General features: G+C 49.1%; 1 protein-coding gene across 1 annotated transcript in view; it reads left to right on the forward strand.

Moving 5' to 3' along the window:
* LRRC75A (leucine rich repeat containing 75A) overlaps positions 1-25,710 on the forward strand; it is a 70,344-nt gene that overhangs the window by 13,853 nt on the left and 30,781 nt on the right. The window contains exon 2 of the mRNA XM_064677904.1: positions 12,240-12,368. Within this exon, the coding sequence (XP_064533974.1) occupies positions 12,240-12,368 (129 nt within the window). The remainder of the gene's footprint in view (positions 1-12,239; positions 12,369-25,710) is intronic.

Consider the following 25,710-nt stretch of genomic DNA (forward strand, 5'->3'; position numbering starts at 1 on the left):
CAGTGGATGTCTCGCTGGGACCAAAGCAGGGAAGGGAAGGCTCGACTTGCTGGCGGATGGGGCCGCACAGTGAGCTCATCCTGGCCTTGCTCTTGCTCAGCTCATTGTCTTGCATCAGGTTTCAGTGATTATTCAGCCCCGTGGTCATATCTGGGAAACGATATTAAGAAGTTGGTCCAGTGTCCTGAAAGCTTCTTGGGTTCTTCTTCCTCTGCTGTTGACTTCAGGAGGAACTGGTGGTCAAAAATATTAGTGTTGGCTGTTTTGAAGTTGGAAAATAAACGTCCTGGGCTTGCAGTGCCGGAACTGTGGTGGGAACTTCAAGCCAAAGACTTTGTTCTAGCACCTGTGGGAATATTCTTCGGCCACAGCATTTCATGGGCTCTGGTTTAGTTTTCCCAGGAAGGCTCAGCCACCCGTGGGATGCAGCAGCACAGGGATTAGCAGGGTACTGTGTTGCCACCGGCATTTCAGACCTCTGCTTCATGGGATGGTGTCACATTGTAAGGAAAGAGGGAAATAGCCCAAGGCATGGAGGCAGAGGCTTTTCTTGGTGGGTGCTTTGCTGATGTTCCCCTTCTAGATCTGCCCCTGCCTTGTTCCTATGACTGACTTGTTGTCTTTGGGTCCTCAACTCAGACCCCAACAGTCGAGGTCGGGTAGAATCCACTGGTGGAAGGGAACTCCTCATCAGCCTGGGAGCTGTGAGAAGCAAAAGCCTGCACTGCATCAGCTCCAAGTGCAGGAGCTGTGGTGTGACTCAGCAGCAGAAGCAGCAGGTTTTCCATGCCCAGTGATCTTCAGGCGTGGTTATTGTCACCCACGAGTGCCAGCTAATGGAGTGTTACCGTGCCCTGGGCACTGCACTGCCACTGATCCATCATGTGCTCGATTTCCTTCACGGAAGCTTCCTGGGCAAAGGTATGTTTTCTGTCCCTGGCATCCCAGCTCACTTGGCACACGCTGCCGGCACCTCCGCTGGGAAATGAAGTATCAACAAGAACAACTTAATGGCCCCGACTGTCAAACAAAGCAGAAATATTCTCATTTTTATTTGGGGCTGGGAGGGGACTTTGACACCTTTTATTGCTGAACAAGATGTACTGCTGCCCTCCGAGCAGGAGGTGGCTCCTGGGGGGAAGGAGGGGCTGTCCTTGTTTCTCCCAGCTGCCCCCCAGCCTGCCTGGTGTGGGGGTGCTGTGGGTTTGGGGGTGCAGAGAGCACCTCTTCCCCCTCACAGAGAACTCAGAGCCTACAAGAGGGGCAGGAGGAACAGGGCACAGCAGAAAGGCTGTTCATTACCTGTGTCTGCTCAGCACCCCCAATGAAACCTGGGGTGAATTTCTTGACCAAGCACAGGGGCTCTCAGGCCACGTGTGGGTTAATCTGTCACATCCCAGGCAGCCCCTGGGGCTCAGAGGAGCAGGGCCAGCAGCCACCACCCTCAGGCCTTTCTGCAGCAGTGTGTGGTGAAATGAAGAGGAGGATCTTAATAGCACTTACTGGAAACATTTGCTGGCGAGTCAGTGCTGGCTCTGGAAGGGCAGAGCACTGCTCGGACCAGCCCAGCCTGCAAATTGCCTGGGATCTCCTGGGATCTCATTGCTGATTTTGTGCAAAATGCTCTTCCACTGCTCACTGAAGCTGCATCTTGCTCTGGTGAGCTGATGGTTGTGGTGTGTCCTGGCCATCAGCTCCCTGGGCTGCTGTGAAGGGACTGGGGTGGAGAGGGCTGAGGAGGAAAGAAGTTTTGCTTAACGAAAACCTGTATTAAGTGCTCGCCTAATCCAACCCCTTTGGCTTCAGTGGGACTTAAACATGTGCTTGTAGTTAATCAGGTATTTAAGTGGCTTTCTGACTTGGCAGGCATGAGAGAAGATATCCCAAAGGAGAAGGAGGAGAACAGAACCGTGGCCTCCCAGCTAAAGGTGTTTGGAAATGTGGACTTTGGAGGCAGAAGGCAGCGGTGTGAGTTTGAGGATGTGGCTCTAACTTTCTGTGGCTCAGTTTCTCCTTTTGTTCAGGGAAAGACTCCCTGCATACCCCACATGGGCTGTGAGGCATCAAAGATTACAAAAAAGGCAGTGATTAAGTGAGACCAGTGAGCTGGGATCAGTTTGTATCAGTAAATACATCTGAGCTGGCAGTGGAGGACAGAGGAAAGGTCCTACCAGCAGCTGCTGAGCTCCAGGGGCAGGCAGCTCCTGGAGAGGAGGGCTCTGCCAGGCACCCAGGGTGAGACCAGAGGGGTTTGAGGAAGGATTTGAAGGGAGATCATCTCCCCTCACACATCAAAAAGCTGCCGAGCATGAGGAACTCGACAGCTGTTTGGTAGGGCTGCACAGGAGAGGGTAATGCAGTGCCTCACTTGTGACTGCTCAGGAGTGTAAGAAATGCTTTCCCTTCCCTCACTGACTCCACCCCAGAGACACTGAGCAGTGTGGTTATCAGGATTGACTCAATAAACTCACACTGCTCCAGGGCTGGGGACCAGGCTTTTCAAAATGTGGGTGGAGCTGCCTTGCATCTTCAGGCACTTTGCTGAGGTACCTGGTCCTGTGGACTCCATCAGATCCACTTCCATCTTGCTGCTGGGGAAGCTGAAGGAAAGAGAAATTGAGTTTCTTGCCCTCTGTGTGAAACAGCATCCTCCCTGATTTCTCCCTGCTGCAGCCACTTTGTGCACAGGTTTATATGACTTTCTTGCTTGGTGTTTGTGCTGTGGCTGCTCAGCCCAGTGCTGGTTGCATCCCACAGCAGGAGAACGAGCTCGTCCGAGCTCATTTGATGGCCTGGGCTGGTCTGGAATATGTCTCCACACAAACACACAGCATTACAGTTACTGTGATTATCATGCAAAGCGTAAATTATTTAAGCATAAGAGTTTGTTATGTATTGATTTGCCATTGCTTTGAATCCCATTACATGAATCTGCTTTATTAATGGACTTCGTCCATGCTCGAGATTAACTGTGATGCTGGATTTGCAAATGAAAGAATTGAAATTCATGTTGTCCATAATAATTACTTGGGTGATGCTGGCCACCTTGGCACGCTGTTGGAAGCTGTGGAAACCTTTGTTTTTATTTCATTCCTCTTGCCTTGTCTTAAGTAAGGAAATTAGTTCGGTGCTGTGGGATTTGGTTGGTTTTCTCCTTTGCTGGAAGCCCCTTTTAACTGTTGGGAAGGTACCAAGTGAAAAAAGAGGCCTCATGCTCAGTGTGGAACAGGGTGTTCTTACTCAGAATAAATCTTAATGCAGAAAAGGGTCAGGGTGATTTTATTTCAGTGTTGAGCTCAACCCTATTTTCTCCTATTTTGCACTGAGCTAAAATCTGTCGGTGTCTTGTTTCCTCTTTTACAGTGCAGAATCTCTGCTAGGTGTCTTTCTGCAGCAATATGTAGCCAGATTCTTGTGCAAGGCAGCTGTAAAGAGTAACTCCACTCTCCTTGCTGGCAGAAAACCAGGGATATACCTGGATTTCGGATGTCCACATGCCTGCAAAGCAAGAATGAGGATTTTGTGGATAAAGGTATCAAGATTTCCCTTCCAAACCCATTTCTGTCCCTGTGCTGCTCCCACCCAGGCTCCTGCAATGGTATAAATGGCACAAAAAAAAAAAAATCAGCCACAATTTGTTCATTTAAATTATCTTTTTGTAACATTCACATTATTCCACAGCAGCCAGTTTAAAGAGTGAATTGAATATTTGTGTCTCTCAAAGATGTCTTAAATTACTTCCCTTGAATAACTGACACTGGGAAAGAGCTGAGATGAGGAATCATTGATGCTTCTCTTTACTAAGGCCTATAAAGAGAATCTTTAAATCTGAGGTTTTATTCTGGCACCTCTCCACCTTGAAGGATCCCAAAGCAATTGTCAAAAGATTCCTACAGTCTCCCACCACCGAAATTCAGTCCCTTTGAAGTCAAGCTTAGCATTCATTGAGCGGCAACAATACTTCCCTCCATAGCTAATGCAATAATAATCAACCCAGGGCTTGGAAGTGGAACCAGGGTTTAGGTGGCAGTTATTGGATTGCAGGCTCTTGTTGTGTGTGCAGGAACAGATTGATTTCCTTTGGGTGCTGGTGGGGTTCCAGGAGGCTCCCTGGTGATCCAGGAATGTCATTGGTGCCACAGGTTCCGCGTGATGTGCCTGGGAATGTCCTGGGAATGTTGGTGCTTGGGGCTGATGTGGGAGGGATTCCCAGTGGCTCACACGGCTGGCTGCATCCTCGCTGCTGGGCAGAGCTGTGCATCAAAACAAAACCCCCGTGTCGGAGAGGTGTGGGTAATCCCCACCTCGGCATTTTTGGCAGCACTGCAACACGGACCTGATCTATCCCCCGAAATAATGAAGTTTCTTTTTCCATCCCTGGAGTGCAACAGCTCTGCTGGCTGAGGAGAGCGAGGGATGCCATCAGAAAGTAGCATTTTGAATGGGTAGAAAAAGCAAAGGTGATGTTTCAACTGTGAGTTGCAATTCCTTCTGTGCTTGGCTGTGTTGGGATCACCTGCTCCTGGGAACAGCTGACTGGGCTGTGCTCAGAGAAGGCTTTTCACCCAAGGGCAGGATTGCACTGTTGTACATCAGGAGATCCACGCTGACCTTCTCCTCTCACGGTGACAGCTGCTGGAAACAGGAGATGGGGCTCAAGTGGGCCAAGACAATAAATCCTGCTTTCCTGATAACTAGACCCTGGTTCAACAGAATTAATGCCAGAGCCTGGCAGCTCATGCCATGTTGTGTTAATCTGTGAAGTGAACTTTGGAGAAGGTGGCTGGATTAGAGCAGGGAGGAGTGAGAGGTGAGGACTCCCAGTGTCTCATTTTCTCTGTTAGAAAAGAGGGTGGGTCCTCAGCACAGGGTGAGGTCAGGCTGGCTTTCCTGCAGGTTTGTCTTTATTGTCCATCATGTCAGCCAAACCTCAGCTCTAGGAGAATCCATCTTCTCCTTCTGTGCCTTCCTTGAGGTCCCAGCCAGTCAACCCTGTCAGCAGCTGGGGACCATCTGGCCCAGCTGCAGAGCATCCATTCTGTCCATCCACCTGCTGCCATGCAGGGTGTACCACAGCCAAGGCCTGGTCCTTCCCTTACTGGGGTCCCTTCCTTCCCCTGACACTGATTCCCCCAAACTTACAGGACCTTAATTACCTTTGAGGCTTCTGCCCCTTTCCCACAGTTTAACGAGACTGGCTGACACACAGAGTTACGTGGGGAGGGACAGAGAGGTGGGAGGATGGACAGAGGCAGCACAGTTGCTCCAGCCTTGTTGCCTGTTTGACTCTCTGGTAAGGCTGGGCCTTGTGAGTCAAGATTTTGGGACTCTTTTCTTAGCATATCCCTTAGCAGAGACGTTTGCAGGGATGTGTTTGGGTGTTTGGGTCATGCAGCACGTGCAGGTGGGGATGAGGAGCAGATTGCACGAAGTGCCTGTGGACTCGGTGTTGCTCCAGCAACTCTCATCAATTGTAGTGTGTGTAGGGAGAGGGAGACTTGTCTGTAATTCCAAACAGGGAAGGTGTGTGATTACAAATGCTGCTCTTGTGCTGGGAATCGTTCACTTGCTGCATTCCCAGACACCGGGGCGGTCTCTAACAGGCAGTGGAAATTATGAAGGCGAGTGATTCCTCCCCATCTGACAGTGTCATCTTCTGCTTGGGAACCTCTTCCCCTTTTCTGCAAGGATCCCAGTTCTGCTTTTTGTTTTTGTTCCTCTAAATACTTACTACAAAGATGTGTGTGTGTGTATTTACTGCGTGTGAGCACAAAAGATACAATATCTGCATGCACAAATAAAAGTCTTCAGTGGCCGTAAGGCACCTCCTGTCACCTTCTAAGGGACAAGAGTTGTTTGAGCTCCTGTTTACCTCCAACAAAACCATGGGGGCCTGAAGCAAATCTTAAAAATGTAACTAATATTGATGGGTGATCAGCTGCAAAACAGATGGGGCTCTTCTTTGGCTGGAAGAGTTGGTACAAAAACCACACAGAGCTGAGTGCTTGCTGTGCTGGAAAACAAAGGTGAGAACAGTACGAGTGGGATTTTCCTGCTCCAGTTGCCTAAACATTAAATGTCTAGGATAAGCTAATTAGGGGGCTTTTCTTGGCAGATGACTGATAGAGACAACCACATCCAGAGACTGAGTCAGCCCAGCTGTCTTAGAGTAGGATGAATCACCATCTTCATGTGAATTGACAGTAGACTGAGCTTAGGTGACAGGTCTGGATCCTTACCTGACAGGAGACGATATGAACCCAGTCCTCAAAGGCGGTTTTCCAGCAGAGATCTCAGAGGCTTTTGCAAGGGAAAATAAGAAAAAAAGGCAGGGAGAAGAGGTGCAGATGGGAGCTGGCACTGGTGCAGACCCTTCACCCTGGGGATCAGCCACTGACCTGTGCTGGGGCAGGAGTTCCTTCTGCAGCCCTGAGAGGTGCTGGTCACAGAGCAAAAGGAATGATAAATTGAAGTTCTGCTTCTGACCTGTGGTTTGGATACCTCAGTCAGCACCTGGGTTGCTCCAGCAAGCTGTTTCAGCACACATGAGGATGGAAATGGCAGATGTTTGATTAAATTTGTCCTATTTCCTTTTAGTGCTTCACTGCAGAGTTGTTAATGGGAGGTCCAGCGGCAAGAGCAGAGTTAATAGGGTGGGTGTCTTGCAGGGTTGATGCATTAACCTTTTCCTTTGGATTTTGGCCATGTAGTGTGGGGGGCTCTGGGTGGGGCTGGTTACAGGAGGTGAGGAGGCCGTGAGAGTGGCCCTTCAGTGTTTGCACTCAGCTGTGCTTTGCTCACAGCCTCCCCCACACCTTGCCCTTAGACCTGCAGCTTTTTCTGCCCCGCGTTTCCATTGCAGGAGGAAACTTTGGGGGATTGCTCTCCTTGGGAAGTTGTTGGTGCAAAGGCTAAAGAGACTCTTGTGCTTTAGGGCTGAGACTGCTGGGAGGTCGGGCTGTCACCCATCCATCCGGGAGCAGGAGGAAGAAGTGACAAGTCCCACCAGAAGCCATCTGGTGCAGGCTCTGTATGGCCAGCAGGATCCTGGCTTGGGGCTGGAGCCCCAGCTGGAACAACAGCCCCAGATTGATCACTGGGTTGGATGGGAAATCAGGATGTGGGCAGCTCCTGCTGGTTTAGAAGGGATGAGTGAACAATATTTTGTGAGCTTATGACATACAGTTGCATTAAAGGGAGTGATGGATCTAAATTGTTTGAATTGTTCAAAGCAAATCCTGGAGTCACCTTACCCAAACAGCATTTCCAAGCTTTCTCTGTGCCGGGATCCCACTGGCTCTGTAAATCAAGATGGGATGGGTAGCTGAGGCTCTCCTCATTAAATGTCCACAGGCACTTTCCTGAAGAATTCTTTTAACTGTGGTCTGGCCAAACTCCAGTTGGAGTAATTGCCTTTGCCTCGCACTATAAAATAAAAGCAGGGCATTTTTCTGCAGATCTCTTATTCTCAGTTGTTTATTATCTGGATGGTGGCATCATCTCTCTGCCCATTAATCCATCTCTCCAAGTTTCTATAATTCCAGCCTCCTGGAGGGGGTTCAAGCTGCCACCATTTATTATTTGAGTCAGTCTGCCAGGGAAATGTTTTCTTCTTCCCCAGAGCATCAACTCTCTTCTCTAGTTGCACCCTCACTCCAGGCTTGAATGAGCAATCATCAGTTCCAAACCAATATTAACTCTGTTAAAAATATCCCACATATTGAAACTGGTTTTACACTAATGGGGTGGATTAGTTGGGCATCTTTGTGTTGCTGAGGTCTGTTTTTTCTCCAAAACGTGTTGGAATGTCATTACCCTTCAGGTGCTTTACTCTTCTCTCAACCTGTCAAATCGGTTGCTGTCTTATAAAGCTGTTTGGGGAAGAGGAGAAGGAGATGGATGGACAACGTGACTGTTTCAGCCTTGTTTCCTTAGGATACCCAGTTAAGAATTAAGCTGTTTATGGCATGTGTTGAACACCTTATTGCAGTGTATAAAGCCATGGTTTATAGGGGGTGTACACAGATGACAGGAGCTGTTGGGCTGCAGTCAATGCACCAGGCAGATAATCTTTTCAGCAGTGCAATTCCACGTTCCTTGCCCTTATCTCACGGGAAAGTGAAGCTGCACCAAGAGCAGGGAAGCAAACGCTGGAGGGCTCATCACGTGCAGAACGGGTGGAGGCTGATTCTACACCCTGTGCCCATCGTAACAGGCACACCCATAAACACCGAGTTTTACAGTGACTTCCTAACCTCGGAAATCAACCACACACGGGAGGGTTTGCGATGGAGCCGAACACCCTAAAGATCAAAGGCAGTTTTGCTCGCTTGTTTTCGAGGGGGGGCTTCACCAGACACAGGAGCTGAGCAGCTGAGTGTGTCCTCCACGCACAGAAACAACCCCGCGGCCTTCGAGCGGCCCACGCTGTGAGTCACACCTCACACGCCTGTCTCTGAGCTGACCTTACTCACCACACTGCTGATGCTCACCTCATGAAATCACTCTTCAGTCGCTGCAGATGATTGATGGCACACAGTATTATTCCTTCTCTTCCTCCGTGCCCGACCCTTGTTTATAACACCAACCTCTCCGCTTGGAAATTCATTGTGCTGCCCTGGCTATTAGTGGAGATAAGAAGCAGTTTTGGAAGAGGTGCTGGCCAAAAGAGCAGATATTGGAATATTTATGAGCAGCCCCGATGGCAGGAGCTCGGGGTGGTGTTTTGCACAGTAACCTCATTTGGGCAGCTGGTAACTGCATTTGCTCCATGTTAGGGAAAGCAGCAACAGCATAACCTGCTTTCTCATATGACTTCTCACATGGACCTGCTGGATTTGCCTCTAATTACAATTCAATTTGCAGTGATAAATAGTTTAATAAGCGAAAATGGGCTTGGCTTCCGTCGATCATGGCTCTGTGTGGCTTAGGGGAGCTTTACATGATGCTGTATCTCATGGAAACACAACTTGGAGCTTCAAAATCTGGTTGCTCGACTGGCAGCTGTTGTGCTGTTGTTTTTTTGACAGGCAGCAGAAGGGGAATAACAAGTTGTTTTACCTGGTATTAAGGAAAGATAAGCCGGGGGTACAGCTCCCAAATGTCTTGCTTGCATTGCCTGGGTCGTGTTGGCCTGGAGAGTCGATGCTGGGCACTGAATTTGGGATGGTTTTTGGGTCTGTTTGGGCTGTTTTTGTGGTTGTTGCTTGCAAAAGGGACCCAGGTTGAGCACAGCATCAGTTCTGCAGAGCAACAGGACTGACTGTGCCTGGGCTCTCGCTTGGCTTGGTGTTTTTCAAAAATAATTGGATTTTCTTATGCCTTTCATGGCTGTGGCTGGGAAGTTTCAACTGCTGACTGCTGAAGGGAAACATTACATTTTTCTGCTGGATTTCTTTGATATAAATTTCTAATTCCCAGCGGGGGGGGGCTGGTGTTGGGTTTTTTTGGTTGGGGCTTTTTATGTGTGTGTGTGTCTTTTTTTAGAATTTAATAGCTTTACATTGCTGCATTCGCAGAGACTCCTCCTGTGGAGGCTGAATGCAACTAGTTGGTGGCAGGAACTTTTCCTTCCAGTGGGTAAGCCTTCCCCAAGGACAGATGAGCGGTTTGGCTTCCTCTCAGCCTCTTAAAGCTGGAAAGAAATCGGATAAATTGCAGGGAGGTCATGGGTGACTGTCAGTTTGAAGCCATTCCCCCTTGTCCTGTCACTACCTGCAGAGATGTTCCCCTCCCCTGCACGTGCACAAACCATCTCAGCACGGTGCAGGGTTCTGGGTGCACTCTAGAAATACTCCCCTCCAGCCTGTGCTGAGAGAGCCATGCTCCTGCCTGGCTCACAAATACCATAACTTTAAACCCTGACACCCTTCCTGTTTCAAAGCTGCACTTGCTATCCAGGTAAAATCCCCCAGGAAAAGGGAACGTGCTGAAAAAAACCCCAAGTGACTGGAGCCAGATGCTGGGCGTTTTCTCCAAAGCTAGAGATTTGTGATTTGCTGCTGACAGCATGAACTGGTGTGAAGTTATTAAATTGCAGATGAGCTCATCACTTGGCCTCAAACAAGTTTCAGCCTTGAGTGGCTCTAAAATATTGCATGTGGTGGAAAAGAGACAATGCTGGTGTGGCAGAGAGATTTAGGGAGCAGCTGAGAAAGACATCTGTGCATAAAAAATGCATACCAGGAGGGAGGAGGGAATACTTCATGTGAAAAATGTAAGTTCTCCCAGGAGAGAGGAGGAGAAATTCTCTTGATTTATTAGCTCTACATTTTAATTTTAGCATGAGAGAAAATTGTCAAGAGTTTTGAGATGCTTAAAGAGAAATGGCAGGATGCTAAACCTGGTTTGATCCTGAAAGGTCCCAGTGAGCTGAGTCTTTAGGATTACCTTTACCAAGTCCCCAGACTGGCTCCTTTGGTAATGTGTGGTGTTTGCCAGCAATGCCATATGGCCATGGACCAAATCCAACTCTTAGCTGATGTTTGCTAAATCCTAATGTTGAGCTCTACCAGACTGGGAAGGTGACATCCACACTGCTGTTTGGTGTTTCTCCTCCTGAAAGAGAGGGAGTTACCTCTGGGCATCTCCCTTTCCTACATTATCCACACAATTTCTCTTTTCCCTGTTATTCCTCTTGCAGAGGAACCCAAGCTCCAGTTCTGCGCAGTCACCTGCAGGTCCTCATGGTGCTGAAATACAGGAGGGTGAAGATGACCTTGAACAAATGAGTTGGTAGTTTTTCCAGCCTAATCAAAGGCAACCACTCTGGAACAGCTTTGGTGGGCTGGCCTGGCTGCCACAGCGAGCACAGCGCATGCCCTCAGCTGAGCTCTGCATCTCCACACTGAGATTAGTTCTTCTTTTTTAAAGTGCCAACTTGGCAGAAGCCACGAGATAGACCATAAATCAGTTTGGCCACTTCAGTTTTCCAGCTGGGCACGTTTGCTCTCAGTGGGCAGGTTGGCTGGTTGGGTTTTGTGGCCGGTTGGATTTGTTGTTTTGAGGCTTTTTTGGCGCTCCCGGCAAGGGAGGGCAGCCTCATTTGTGTGATTTTTAACTGCCTTGGCTCTTTTTTACTAAATGACATGTTTGCAGTCAAAGAGTTGGCAAAGCTGGTGTTAACTCAGTCAGTGCTGCAGGGGTGATCCTAAAAATACCAAGGAAACCAGTGTGATAAAGACTTGCCACCTCATTTGTGGCCCCGAGCTGTAATTGCAGGTAATGTGAGATCCCTCTGGCTGCTGCAGCCAGAGTCTGAAGGCACAATTTTTTTTTTTAAGTGAAGATGGTTGTTTTCAGCCTGGCTGAAGTCACAGAGCATCAACACCTAAAACCAATGTGGTTTGGTTTGTTGGGGCTGGAGCATCTCTGAGCTCAGGACAGACTCCAGTTTATTGCAGGGGGCCACGGAGTTATTGGCTTATATTTGCCAACAGGAAAGTCTTTGTGCCAGATGTCACCAGCTCCATGGGAAGTAAAAGAGTACACTATATATATATTTGGATATTATATACATTTGAAGTTAAAGGAGTACACTGTATATAACCCTTCCCCTCCTCATCCCTGTGCAGCAACATATTTAATATAATGATGAGTTCTCTGCCAAAATTCCTCAAATTATTATGTCTAAGAATTGCAAATCATAAAAAATAGTCTTGGAAGGCACCTCAGGAGGTCTGATCCATCCCTAGGGCAGGATCAGCTCGATCTGAACTGCTCCTGACACAACCTTGTCCAGTTTCCAATGGCAGAGCTTCCACACCTTCCCTGGTCATTCTAGTCCAGCACTTTGTTCTTCCCCCACTCCAGTTTATCCTCCTGTTTCCATTGCTGCAATTTTAGGCTCATTCTTTCCTCCCTGTGCACAGCAGACCCAGAGCACATCTATGCTGTGTTTATTCTCCAGCTGCAGTTTCATGTTGATCGAGCTGTTACGTTCTCTGGAGTCTTCTTTGGGTTGACTTTGTTGCAAGTGTACTGTTAGCTCAGTGGCTTTATGGCTTGTTTGGATTTTGTTATTTATTTATGGCTTGTATGGATTTATTATTGGCACGAGGGTGTTCTTTCTGTACCTCTAATGCCTCTTTGCAGTGTGTCCCTTCCTTGTGTTGGGTGGTGGTGGGAATCACTTTCTTCTTGGCTTCTCCCATGGGCACCACCAGTGTGGGATAATTTTAAGATCCACACTAGGCATTTGTAGCACTTCTAATATTGCTGCTTTGCCCTGTTTCCTGCAGGATTTAGGAATGGAGTCGACCTCTCTCGATGATGTCCTGTATCGATACGCCAGCTTTCGAAACCTGGTGGATCCAATCACTCATGACTTGATCATCAGCCTTGCTAGATACATCCACTGCCCCAAACCGGTAGGTACCATGGTCTCATCCCACTTCCATGACTCTGCTGGCTTGGGAGACTGCTGGGAGTGTGGAGCTTCTCCCTGAGTGCCAGGGAAAAAGCCTCCTGTTTGCTGCAGTGCTTGTGTGTCTTTGGACCAGGAGAATTTGCTTGGAGGTCGTGGTTTGATTGCACAGCATTGGGCTTTCCAGCTGACCAAGTGACATTCACCTAATGTTGGGTTAGCACTTGGTTTGCAAATTATTTCTGCTTTCTGCCACTGTGTGTTGTAAAGACTGTGCCCCATCAGGAATGCTTTGTGCCTCATGAGGATAACACACCATTCCTCGCCCCATGTGATATTTATCACAACCCAAATGACAGGAGAGTCCTTGGCCGTGTCTTCAAGGCTGGGTTTCCAAAAAAGCACAGCCTCCATGGGCTGCTGTTTGGGCTCTGCCATGAGCAGTCTGTGAGTGCAGCCCTGGGCAGATGTGGACTTCTAAAACTATCAGCCCCATTTGCCCCCTGGCAGCTCTAGCAGCAAAAGGGCTTTGGAAAATCCTGGGCTGGCTCCCTCCATTCCAAGGTAAATGGGACTTTGCATGGTGGCCACTGGCTGCTTGGATATTTAAGGTTTCTTTCCCCCTTTTTTTTTAAATAATCAATACTGTCAGTGCAAAAAGCACATTTGTTGCGCTCTCTGTCCTTGGATTTTGTTGGAGAGGGGGTTGTTTTTCCCTTCTGAGTCAGCAAACTTGGAGCTGGCTCATCTCTTCTTATCTCTATTGCTGAGCTCAAGGCTTTTACCCATCTCATGCCTCCTTTTGACTTGCCTGTGGCATTTTTAAGCTCTTCTTGGGAAGGGACCATCCACAGGTGTGATGGGACAGGGGTCTGAGCTGGGACCTGCAGGCATCGCTCTCCTGTACTTGCTGCTAACAATGGGTCTTTAACTTTCTGTGAGAGTGTATGAAGGGATGGAGTCATTCACTGCTGTTTCTTGTGGGTGTTTTACTTAATAATAACCTCCACCAGTATTTAAAAATGAGGGAAATTGCTTTTTTGAGACATTTAAAAATTTTTTTAGTGTGGTGAGGAAAAGCCATGGTGATGCTCGGAGTGTGTCTGCCTGGACTATGATGTGAAACTGGCTCTGAAAGTGCTTCATGAAACTCTGTTTCATGTTGGGAAGGGTGGAGTGGGTGCAGCAGCATGCAGGGGACATCAGGGACCCAGATGTCCATCTCTGATTGTCCCGTATCCTACAGCATGAGCTCAAAGTACAGACACATCCCTGTGCTGCGTAGCTAAACCTGTGCAAGGGTACTCACAGATCCCTTTCCCTTTTCTTGTGGAGAATAAGATCCTTTCCTTTCTCCTCCCCCATGGGGCAATGAGGTGGGAAACTGGAGAAACCTATTTTGCCGGGCGTGTTTCCAGGCAGAGAGGCCCCGTTCCCCCGCTGAGGTTCCCCTTTTCCAAAGCATCGTGACTAAGCTGGTTTCTCCTCCACGTCTTGCCCTGGGAGACTGACAGTGAGCCGTGGCCAAGTGTGTGCTCTGCACTCCTCACAAAAACAACCCCAGGCCACTCATGCAGTGCTGAGCTGCTCCACCACCAAGTGCCTGCTTTTGCATGTCTCCCTGCACGTTTCTTTTGGCACTGGATGCTGTGGAGAAGCTGGTGCCAGTGTAAGCATGGAGATGCAAACCCCTCATCCTGAATCAGGTGGGAGTCCAGCAATCTGTGGTTTCCTCTACTCAGCCCCGGTGAGGCACATCTGGAGTGCTGTGTCCAGTTCTGGGATCCCCAGGACAAGAGAGATGTGGAGCTTCGGGAGCAGGTCCAGGGGAGAGTGACAAAGATGATGAAGGGACTGGAGCATCTCTCTTAGGAGGAAAGGCTGGGAGAGCTGGGCCTGTTCAGCCTCGAGAAGAGACACTGAGAGGAGACTTCATCAATGTCTGTCAGTATGTGCAGGGAGGTGTCAGAGGATGGACCAGGCTCTGCTTGCAGGTGCCCAGCGATAGGACAGGGGGGAATGGACAGAAACTGATGCACAGGAAGTTCTGCCTGAATAGGAAGAATAACTTCTTTATTGTGCTGTGACCACGCACTGCAACAGATTGCCCAGAGAGGGTGTGGAGTCTCCCTCACTGGGGATATTCCAGAACTGTCTGGACACAGTCCTGTGCCAGGTGCTCTGGAGGTGGGACCAGATGAGCCACTGTGGTCCCTTGCAGCCTGAACTATTCTGTGATTCTGCAGTGGTAAAACATGCAATGAAAACCCAAATAAATCCAGCCCGTGCAGCACTGAACACACTCGTCCTCTCCCCTCTTTTGGGCAGCATCACAGATTATGCTGAGTTGGAAGGGACCTGCAAGGATCATCAAATCCAAACCTTAGCCCAGCCTTTAGCCCTGCACAGGACCATTCCCAAGAGTCACACTGTGTGCCTGAGTATCATTCAAATGCTTCTTGAGCTCTGTCAGGTTTGGAGGTCGGGCTTTGCAGCACACCACGCACTTGCTTTGGTGCTGGAGCAAGGAACAGCTTCTCTGGGCCAGCAGTCCCTTACGAGGCTGTGGTGGCAAATGCTGGCAGGTGGCAAGTGCTCACATGAGAGTGGTGACAGCTGTATTAATGCAGCAAAGAACGTACTGTCTTCTGTGGTGCAGTGAGGAGCTCCACCAGGGAGCCCCAGGGGCTCACAGACATTTGCTGAGTCCCAGGGCATCCCCAGGAGATGGATGGGTGTTGCCTTGGAGAGGAAAGCAGGGGTTGTGCAGGGGACAGACAGCAAGTGCAGCAATAGCAGGACTGTGCCTCAGCTCCTGGTCCATGACTTCACCTTGCTCAGGTTTGGGTGCCACCGGCTGTGCTTTAACTTTACCCTCTTCTTTTCGGCAGCTCGGGGTGCTGGGTGAAAAGTCATTTCATCCCAGTGTTTCCTGGTGGTTTTCTGAGACACTGATTTTCTTTAAGTCCCCAGAAACCTGCAAGCCTCAGTCACCTGGGTTATTTTCCATCTCCCAGACCTCTTTCCCTCCCTGCAGTTTCTTTGACAGAGACTTGGCAGGGACGTACGAGAGCAGGAGAGAGCTCAGGGCCAGGAGTGTTGCAGAAGTTTGGGCTTTTGCTTTGCCTGCCAAAGGAATGTCTCTGCATCCTGTGGCACAAATATACGTAAATATGTAGGTTGAGGCAGCTGTGACCTTGCCCACATCCATATGGAGGTGGGAGAGGTGGGAGAGATGGGGCTGATCTGGACCCTGGTCCCTATTAATCTGCTTTATTAAATATCTCTCTGGTCAGGGCTTTGGGGTCTTGCTTTCCTCCTCCCTCCTGGAGAGAGCATTGAGCACTTCCCTGACTTTCTGTACATTGCTTTTTTACTCAGCCTCTATTTATACCACCCTTAGCTTAAAGGTGACCCCTTGGTCTCTCCTCTGAGCTAAAATAAAGCTCTGGGTAAACATGTCCTGGTCTGTATGGCCAGAAAAAGTTGGCCTGGGCTCTCTAACGTGGCTGTGGCTCAGCACAGTTCAGTGGATGCTTATTCCAGCCAGTAAATTCAAACCTGCAGCAAGGCAGAAAACTTAACTTGTGCTGGAGGAGCCTGGATTGCTGTGAATGAGCCCTGAGTATGGAAATCATTTGGGTGAGATTTTGTATGGACGTCACAGGCTGGATTGAGTCTCCCAGACCCTGCTGAGATCCCAGCCTTGCCCGAGGCGCTTGAAAGCTCTTTTCCAGATCATTTGGAAGTCAGGGTTTGGATTTGGTCCCATCCCTACTTACTGACGTATAATGCAGTTCAACCAAGCCCAGGTGCCTTGAGTACCCCTTCCTGGAGGGGCTGGGATGTGCCTGCAGCACGGCCACGCAGCGTCTCCGGAGACGCTGATGGAGCCGTGTGGGAGCAACTGCCCAGGGTTGCTCTCTTGACAGGGGAGCTTTTGGATGGAATAAATGCTGCTGTTGCATTTCAACATGGTGTTGAGTGGTGGCCATAGATGCTGCTCTTGGTATTTGTCACCTCATTCAGCTGTTGTCAACCTTTGGGGTTCCTCACACCTCGGAAGAGGCAGTTTTGCTCTTCAGGAAACTCTCACACTCCGCAGCGAATTTTCCAATGTTGGTTCAATGGGGTGTTTGCATTGGGTCAAAGACATTTGAACAAGTGTTTTCTTCCCCATGGCCATGACCTTGGGGCAGTCTTTTATCTTCCTGCCTCTCTCCAATGCCAGCCCCATGGAAAGGTGCCAGGCGTGTTCCTTGGAGAGCAGCTCAGCTCTCTCTGCAAACGCCGCTTTCCAAAACCCTTGCTGGGGTGAGGAGGCAGTTGGTGCTGCTGGTGCAGCCCCCAGGGCAAGGTCTGCCTGTCCCCACGGTCAGGCAAAGGGGACAAAATGCTTCAGCAAAGCCACGTGGTGTGGGGCAGAGCAGCCACAATGCCCTGCATCTTTCCTGTGGCTGCTCCGGTTTCCATTGGGAAGGAGCTGAAAACACAATCGCGTAAGGAGCAAAGGGCCCCCGTAAAAAATTCACAGGTCTTCTTGCCAGCAGGAATATCTGGCTGTAAACTGTTGGAAAATTAAACTGGTTTCTTTTTCCACACACCAAAGCCACATGCATGGATGGCTGGGATAGGGAGGGAGTCAGGCTTTCCTCCAGTTTGGGGACTTGCTGAATTTGGGATAAGCACTGAGTGGGGCTGGGGGGGAGGAGAAAGTGAAGCCTTGGGCTTCACAAGCCTTTTTGGCCTTGTGACCTTGGGCTGTTGGATTGCACCAGTTCTTGCTGGCCTGGGGATGTACTGTGGAAGCTCCTCCAAGCCCTGAAGGCTGCCCAGAGTAAATACACAGTGAGATTTTTGGCTTTGCTGTCCCCCATCCTGCTGCTTTCTCTGAAGGAAGGCTTTTCTGCAGGTCAGTGGCCAGGGAAGGGCTGGCAGAGCAGTTTAGGAAAGCCCCACCAAAGTCCAGCTTTGCCTGTCCATTCTCCTATTGGTGCCTGCACCTCTTGGGCAGCAGCTCCTCCAGGGCAACAGTTGAAAGACGTGATCCCGTTCACACACAGGGTGTTAGATGTGGGCAAACACCTCAGAGTGGAAGCTGTGCACAGCAGGGAACATGGTGCACAGCTTCCCCACCAAAATTCGTAGTGTTTCAAGATGTATGGTGACAGCAATGGGTTGGGGGAGGGTATTTAAAACCTCTTCTAAGCAGTTGGTGTAGCTGGAGAAGTGACTGGAAGCAAAATGGATTTTGCCTGTGTAGCTCTGGACAGATTGAAGATCTATATTCCTGTTCACTTTTGTGTCATTTGAGCAATATATGCTTAGCCACATCCCTGGCTCAGCTGCCTTTTCCTGCATGAGCTCCAAATTGATCAGGTTTGCAAAATGGGTTTGATTACATGAATTGTCACCCATGAAAAGAAGAAAATATGGAAAGAGAAAATGGTTATTGTGATCTGGGTGAAATAGTCTATTTCTATCCCTTCTTCAGCCCTGTGGTGTAAAGACTTAACTTACAAATGATGTTGGGGCTTTCATGCCCAGAGTTTTTAAAATATATTATTTCTGATGGAGCTGCACTGAAGCTAAAATGAGCATTTTTCCTCTGATTTATCCTGAGTGCTGTAACATGTGGCTAGAACTGTATTAATCAACTCAGTTTATACAGGGTGAATGTAATCAGGGCACCATGACCACCAGCTCGGTGCCTTTATCCCCAAACCAAGCACATAATCCAGCTCCTCCATCATGTGTGCTGTTATTTGATCTTGAATTCAAATTATCATTCCAAGCTTCTGACATCAAACTTGTTTTTACAGCAGTATGAGCTGACATTGTGGGTATGGAGCGATGACTTGTTGAGGGACACTCTGGCACAGGGTGTCAGGAGAGCTTGTCATCCTCAGAGAGTTTCTTACCTTTCCCTTTTGCTGTGAGACGTGCAAGGAAAATCTCACACATCTTGCAAAGCTCTCAGATTCCAGATGCAAAGTGCTATGAGAGCACTAAGTATTACTTATTCTTTGCTTTAAGAAACATCATAGAAGGAGGCTGATTTATGAAGAAAATCCCTCTAAACCCCCAAATATCTGATATAAAAGCAAAGGGGATGATGGGGATTCAGCTAAGTCTATTCTGTGTGAGTGGCTCTTTCTGGGTTTTTTTTGGCTGGTCTTGCTCCAAGTGTGAAGATCACTCTTTATGGATATTTAAGACATCTGCAATACATTAAAATGTCCTGAAGTATGAAAGAGGCTGCAAAGCTCGGGCCCCACTAATGACAGCTCTGGTTCTTTGCTAACTTAATGTGCCATGCTCTCTGCTCATCTTCCCTTTGAAAAACAGAAATGTTCCCTAAAACCCTTGTGTGTGAGCCAAAGCTGAGCAGAGTGCCTCGGTTGGAAACAGGGGAAAATTGCACTTTGCAGGTTTTTAAAGTATTAAGGCTAAAAGGGAATAATGGTGAGGTCTAGATGGGCTTTGATGGTGCCACTGCTGGCAACTTAATGGATTGTGGGTGGAGAAGGGATGAGCCCTGCCTCAGCCTCCTTAGCCAAACCCCGTGGGGTGCAAGGAAGCCCCTGCTGTCCTTATCCCTCCCAGCCTGATAAATGTGCTCCCCGGTGCTCACTTTGCATGTGGGGATATTGAACAGTTAATCACAGTCTGATCATAAAACCATTTATGTTGGAAAAGACCCTTCAGATCATCAAACCCAGCCATTAACCACTCCAAGCGTGGCCAAGGTGACTTTTATCATTAACCACTCCAGCGTGGCCAAGGTGACTTTTATCAAACTTCTATCTTTTTCTCTCTTTTCGTGTTGCTTAAACCCAAAATCCCAGTGCCAGCTGGCAGAATTGCCAGGCCCTTTGCTCAGTTCCCACAATAATAGGACAACCTTTCCTAACCACGGCGTAACCATCTGCAAACCCTCCGAAATGCCGCAGGGTGCATTTTATCGGCTCGGAGGTGGATTTTGCAGCGCCTCCAAAATGTCAGGTGCCACATCATGCAGCAAGTGATGTGTGGAGAGCTGCGTGCTCAGCTTCCCTTTTTCTGCCAAGCAGTTGAGAGCGTCTTGGTGACACCGGTTGCCAGTGACGAGCATCATCGCGCGGGTCGGAGCTGGAGCAGGAGATTAAAACGAGCCAGTAGCAGGAAAAGATATTTCATGGCTATCTTGGGCTTACCATGGGGGTAAAGAAGAGTCTGTGGGTGAGGCTGTAGTTGCCTAGTTTAGCTTTGGATCTTTCCTAAGGACCCTTTCACCCACAGCCTCTCCAAGTGTCCCCAGGGGAAAGGACGGATGAAGCAGCAGGTACCTCATTAAACAGTAACAACATATTTTATTGATGTTTTCTGATGGCAATCGACGTTTGAGTTCAGCTCATTTAGCTTTTAATCAGAACATAATTTACCACAAAGGAAGGAAGCATATTGATTCCCTGCCTCCTGGCAGGAGTGTTATTTATTTACCTGGAGTGCTGAGGAGTGCGTGGTGGGGACCTGTCCTGTGGGATGGCTGGAGGGCAGAGCTGCCACTTGGATGGGTATTTTAGTATCTGTTTCTAGCCTAACTCACAGGTGTGTCACTACTAAGTGAGCAAATGGTCTGCTGGCAATGTGGATTTGCAGAAATGAGTCTGAGGGGTTTAATGAGCAGTTTCCTCTCCGTTGATAGACCACTGCTGGTGGCTGAGGAATTGATGTGGTGTGTGGCCACATCTGACTCGGTTAAGGCAGAAGAGGCCTACTCACCATTTGCCAAGGTGGCTGAAAGAAGCTCTAACAGATATTAGGATCCAATCGCAGCAGTTTTGGGGCTGCAGTCAGCTGGTACACCCATTTTTCAGCCCTGACCACTGGAGGTGCTGGGGCATGTTTTGATTAGCCCTGCTGCACCACAGCGAGTGTGCTGCTGTCCTGCAGCATCTGGGGGAACAGATGGAGATGGTGATGTGCCCAGGGTCTCTGCCCCAAATCCTGCCTTTGCCCCATGCTGTGGGCTTGAAGAAAAATCCATTGTTTTGCATGTGCCCCAAATTTCAGATTCTGTGCACCATGGCCAGGCTTTGCACCGGAGGTGCTGAGTACCCGTGGTGCTGCAGGGTGAGCTGAAAGCACTGAGGATAAGCCACTGGTACTGCCAAACAGCTCTCTGTGCCCTTTCCTTCTGGTTCCTCAAGCCCTGTATGAGAAAGGGAAAGAGCCCTTCCAGCATTTCGCAGTAAGGAAAAGCGATGCCTGGATTTGGGAAAGGTTGTGCACAACACTGAACTCACCAGAGCTCTCTCATTTCCAGCACAAATCCCGGAATTTGAAGAGTTACTGGCATTTAGCCTGTCTGCAGCATCACAGCTGTCCTGACATATGCTTCAGGCTATTTCTTGGAGCAAGGAGAAGTTTGTCCCTTTGCTGCTGATCTCCAAGCTCTTGCCTTGGCAGCTCCCAGCACAGAGTCACCTTGCAGGGGCAGCTGTGCATCCCCTCAGTTTGGCTCAGAGATGCTTTCACCCAGCCAAATAGAGGAGCTGTCTCAGTGAGCAGCATTGCAGGTTTGGGGTAGGGCACAGACCCCTCTGTCTGGTTCACCCCATGTGTAAAATGTGCCCTCCTTTCCCTGAGAATCACCATGTGATTGATCCTTCCAGTGGGGATGCACCTGCCCCATCTCTAGTAGGAAAAAAAGTAATAAAGAGAAGCAGAGAGATGAGTTCTTGTAGATAGGGAAGGTGCCAGGAGGATTTTCAGTGATTGCTCTTCCTAGATGGCAGGGACTGTGATTTCTGGTCGAAGTCCAGCAAGTGATTATCTCACAGTTTGGAGTATTTGAGGATTTGGGTAAGAGCTTTATCCCACCCTTTCCATCTTCAAAGAGTTTTGCAATCATAGGGTAATTTACTAATCCTCCCAGTTTCTCTGTCACTTTCCTTTTTCTCCTTGCCATCCATCCTTCCAGGAAATCCCCAGTACAGCTCTTGTGTCTGCATCCATAGTTTCACATCTGCTTGGAGCACGTGATGAAGTGACCCCACTCCTTCCCTGAGCTGTTGCTGGGAGAGCTTGGATGCTGTCGACTGCTGCTTCCTTACTGTGATCTTATCTTTTTCCTTAAAAAAAAAAAAAAAGGAAAATTCCCAGTTCTCTTGTGCCTACGAGGGCCCCACAGTGGTTAATGAGCTGGAGATGAGCATTGCTCTGAGGGTTATGCCCTTGCCCTGGGATTCACATTTGCAGGGAACAACAGGGACTGATGTGAGGGGGTCGCTGCTGCCCCTCCCCAGGCTCTCATGCACATCATGAGGCTCCCAGGGCTGTGGTGAGGGGCTGAGAGCCTCCAGGGAATGACATAAATATTTGCAGCAGTATCCCAGGGATGGTCCTGGTCTCCTCCAGCAGCAATAACAGCCTGGACTGGGGGTGGCTTCCCGTGGGATCTGGCGCGGTGCAGCTGAGACACAGGCTCTGCAGGAGACTTGTTGGGCTGGGAAAGTCTCTGCGTGGTGTCCTACATCTGGGACATAAATAACCAAAGAATCCACGTCTGGTTTAGCCCTGGGGGGAGGTGGGTGCAGAGGACAGTGAGAGGTTCCTGCATTTAGCAGCAAAGGCAGGTGCTGGGCTGTGACCTGTGGTTCCAAATGGGATGTTCCCTCAGAAATACCAGCTCCTGCAGAGAGAGGCCAAGGCAGGGTCTGGCTGAAGAGCCAGGTTTGCTCAGGGCAGGATGGTGGGAGACTCACAGACTCCATGGTAAGCTCTGTGCCCCCATCACTCCATCCCTGAGCAGGGGCTGAGAGGCTGAGAAGTAAATAGAGGAGCCCCTCAGGAGGCAGAGCACTTTCTGCAGGCTGAGGCTGGACAGGTAAGTAGAGACATCAGGCAAGGGATGATGCTGTTTGCCAAAACACGATGGAGCTTCACCTGCAAACTGCTCTTGGCCAGCCAGAGAGTGGTGGGGAGCTCTGCACCCCCTGGGCAGGAGCTGCCCATGGGTTCTGCATCCCCAAGGCTCTGAAATCAATCCTCCCTGTCTGTGTGTGGAGGAGGAGGGTGAGTGCCATCACCCACTGACCACACTGACTTCAGCAGGCGTTGGAGGTTGACACCTCTGACGGCCCTTCCTGTTCTCAGCCCAGTCAGCAGCACCTTGGGTGTTTTTCTCTTTGCTGTTCTGCACCAGCTGTAATGATTATCTTGCCAGTTGGTTGTTTGCTGAGATATTTCCAGGGTAATGAATGGCTCTTCTGGATTTTTAGCTGCTCTCTTTGTTTTATGGCAGCTCCCTGTGTCTGTCAGGAGGGTACAGATGCATCTGTCATTAAAAGGATGGTCCAGTGACCTTTCCAGGAACGGACACTGGCACCTAAATGGCCTCCCCATTGGTGACTTTGTTTATAGCACTCAAGTGGGCCCAATTTATTTGGCTGAGGACCTTACTGTGTATGTCAGGAACACGTGTTGGAGTGATGCTGCTCAAAGGCCTCCTCCACAGGCACAGCTTTGCTGTGCACATCTCGGGCAGGCATTGGGCATCACAGCATGGGGCAGTGCAGCTGGTGGGTGCAGATCCCTGCCATTCCCCACGCTATTCTGACTGCTGCTCATTCCTCCTCTGCTGTGGAAGCTAAGCTGGGAACCCTCCAGTAGCTCTCACAGAAGATTTTTATATTCTTTTTTGCAATTTCCCTTTATCTTACATGTCCCCCCCCAGGGCCATCTATCACCTCGAATTTTATTGCCTTCTTTAATTGCTTCTCTGAAGTCCAAGTGTAATATTACTCCAGAATCCTTTTGAATAACTTCCTGAGTTGCTGCAGATCCCATTCATCTCATACTTCTGGCTCTCTCGATAAGCCCCACTGTACATTGCTTTTCATTTTGGTGTGTCAACACTGAGTCCAAGGCCTCACGCTTTGGCCTTTCATCAAAGCAGATGGGGAGTGCTGCTTATGGCAGGACCTGAGCTGCCATGAGCTCAGTGCTGGAGCCGTGCTGAGACAGGGGTCACCGAGCCCAGAGCTGAATTTCCTATGCCAAAAAAATGCATTTTTCCTGTAAGCAGCCAAATGGCCCTTCTCCTATAAGAGACCTTCATTCTCTTCTGAGACCAGCTGCTCTTTTTTTGGCCATTTCATGATGTGAATTAATTCTGGGGCACATCCTTCCCTTACAAAAGCCATCAGGGTGTCTCTGCTGCCAGTGAGTGCTTGGCCCTAACCTTGAGCAGGGGGAGGCAGGGGTGGTGTTTGGCCTCATGGCTGAGTACCTGGAGAAACTCAGGAAAAATCAAGTGGAATTAGCTCAGTTGCAGTGAAGCCTTCTGGGAACAACCTCATTGTTATTAAAATGGCCTTTATTAAATTTGTTCCGTCCCTCCTCTAACTTGAATTAAAACAGACGTGATTTATTTTCAAAAGAAGTTCTGCACGGTGTTGTTGGGTGGTCAGACTGGCCCATCTAAGGCCAATATTGTCACTTCACTTGGATCTAGTTTTCCTCCATGTGGACAAGATATGTCATTTCCCTCCACTGTGCCAATATCTGCTTGCCTTTGGGCATCATCCACCTCATCACTCATTCTCCACACTCTGGATTCTCTTCCCAGAGGAGCCTGTAATGATGGAGAGGGAATTGCAGTGCCTTTATGGTGATATTTTAAGGACACTTCCCTGGAGAGCTCTTCCCTACAGGACAAGGGGGGTTTCTCATGCCTTGCCTGAGGAATTCAGCCACGCAGCAAGAGGGATTTGTTGCTGCTGTGGATCCTCCCCTGCTCACCTGGATGGGGTTGTAGGGTACTGCCATGTTTTGGTCTTCAGTGAGATGGGAATGGTGGATTTAAGGCCTTTCCTACCTCCTCAGCTCCTGGTCTCACAGGAGGAGGTCAGTTCTGAAGGCACGTCTGGGGGTGGGCGCTGGGGCTGCAGCGCAGATGTCTGCAGGCAACAATAGGCTGCAGTTTAGCCCCAGGCTTTGAAAGGGAAAAAAAAAAAAGAAGAAAGGGAAGAAAAAAAGAAAACCAGCAAGCCATTAGATGACTTCAGCTCCGCGTGACTACATCAAAAAGGAAGGCGGCGTAAATTCGGGTTCTGTGCAGCGCCGGGGCCGGGCCGGGGAGCAGGATGCAGTTCTGGTGCCAGCAGCCAGGGAAAGACATTTTGGGGCCACAGGAGCAGCTGCAGGTTTTGGGTGGGCAGAGCTTTCTCCCAGCCACCGTGTTGACCTGGGTTATGGGGGGGTTCACCCGCTCTGCGCTGGTGGGTGGCGGGCGCGGCTCTCGCTGATTCCCTGAGATGTGTCCCTGTGCCTTCTCCTCCTGCCTTCCCAGCAGGTGTTTGGAGGTCCCTGTGTCCCATCAGCTTTAGGATGTGTCAGGGACCTCACAGCGTGTGAAACCTTCGCACGTGGGGCCATTTCACAGCGGTGAGGCAACATTTCCTCTTCATTTCCTTGTCATCCTTTCCAGGCTCTATCCCCACACCAGCACGGGTTACTGGGGATTTGCTCTCTTTTGCTTCTTGCTGATTTTTTAATAACTGATTTGATACACATTAAAGCCATTGAGGATGATCTGTCCTAGGGTTTCCCAGAGCATCTCTCACTATTTCCTACCTTTGTTTAACTGTGTAATAACTCCATTTATCATTGTGAACATAGGGGTTTTTTATCTCTCAGCTGTTTGGGTTTTTTTGCTTAATAGTCTGAACTATTATCCCATTGTCCTAGCTAATCACCCAAGACAAAAAAAAAAAACCAAGGAGGAGGATTTGGAACGAAATCTATCACACTCTGTATTTTTTGTGTGAAATAGGTCATGTTTTAAGGTTTACCCTCTACTGAACTGTATGGAAAGCAAATGGAACGGGTCTCCACATCAAATATTTCATATGCAGGAATGGTGCTCCCAGGATGAGTGCAGTTTCCTTGGCTTGTGACTGCAGTGGTTTGTGCCTGGACAGAGCTTTTTGTGCAGCAGAGCAGCAACTGCAAATCCTGCAGCATCCAGGAAGTGATGCTGCAAGTTTGAAAAGTTTTTAAAAAGAAATCAAGAAAGGAAAAAAAATATTTTTTAATCAAGTCAAAATCACGATTTGGGAGGGCCAGTATGGAAGTTCTTGTGTGTTAAGATTTGCAGGACAGCACCATTTTTTTTTTTTTAATTTCCTCGGGATTGATTGTGAGTGACAGAAATGTGGGACTGTGTAATGACACAAAAAAAAACCTGTCGCTTCCTCCGCCTGCAGACAATGGCTAATTGTTCTAATTTGGGTCAATCCCCTGCTGTGCTGCAGCAGGAATTCTTCACCAGGGCTCTTTAATCATTAACGTTGGCCTAT

This window comes from Pseudopipra pipra, chromosome 21 (genome assembly GCF_036250125.1).
Source record: "Pseudopipra pipra isolate bDixPip1 chromosome 21, bDixPip1.hap1, whole genome shotgun sequence".
Classification (NCBI taxonomy): Eukaryota; Metazoa; Chordata; class Aves; order Passeriformes; family Pipridae; genus Pseudopipra; species Pseudopipra pipra.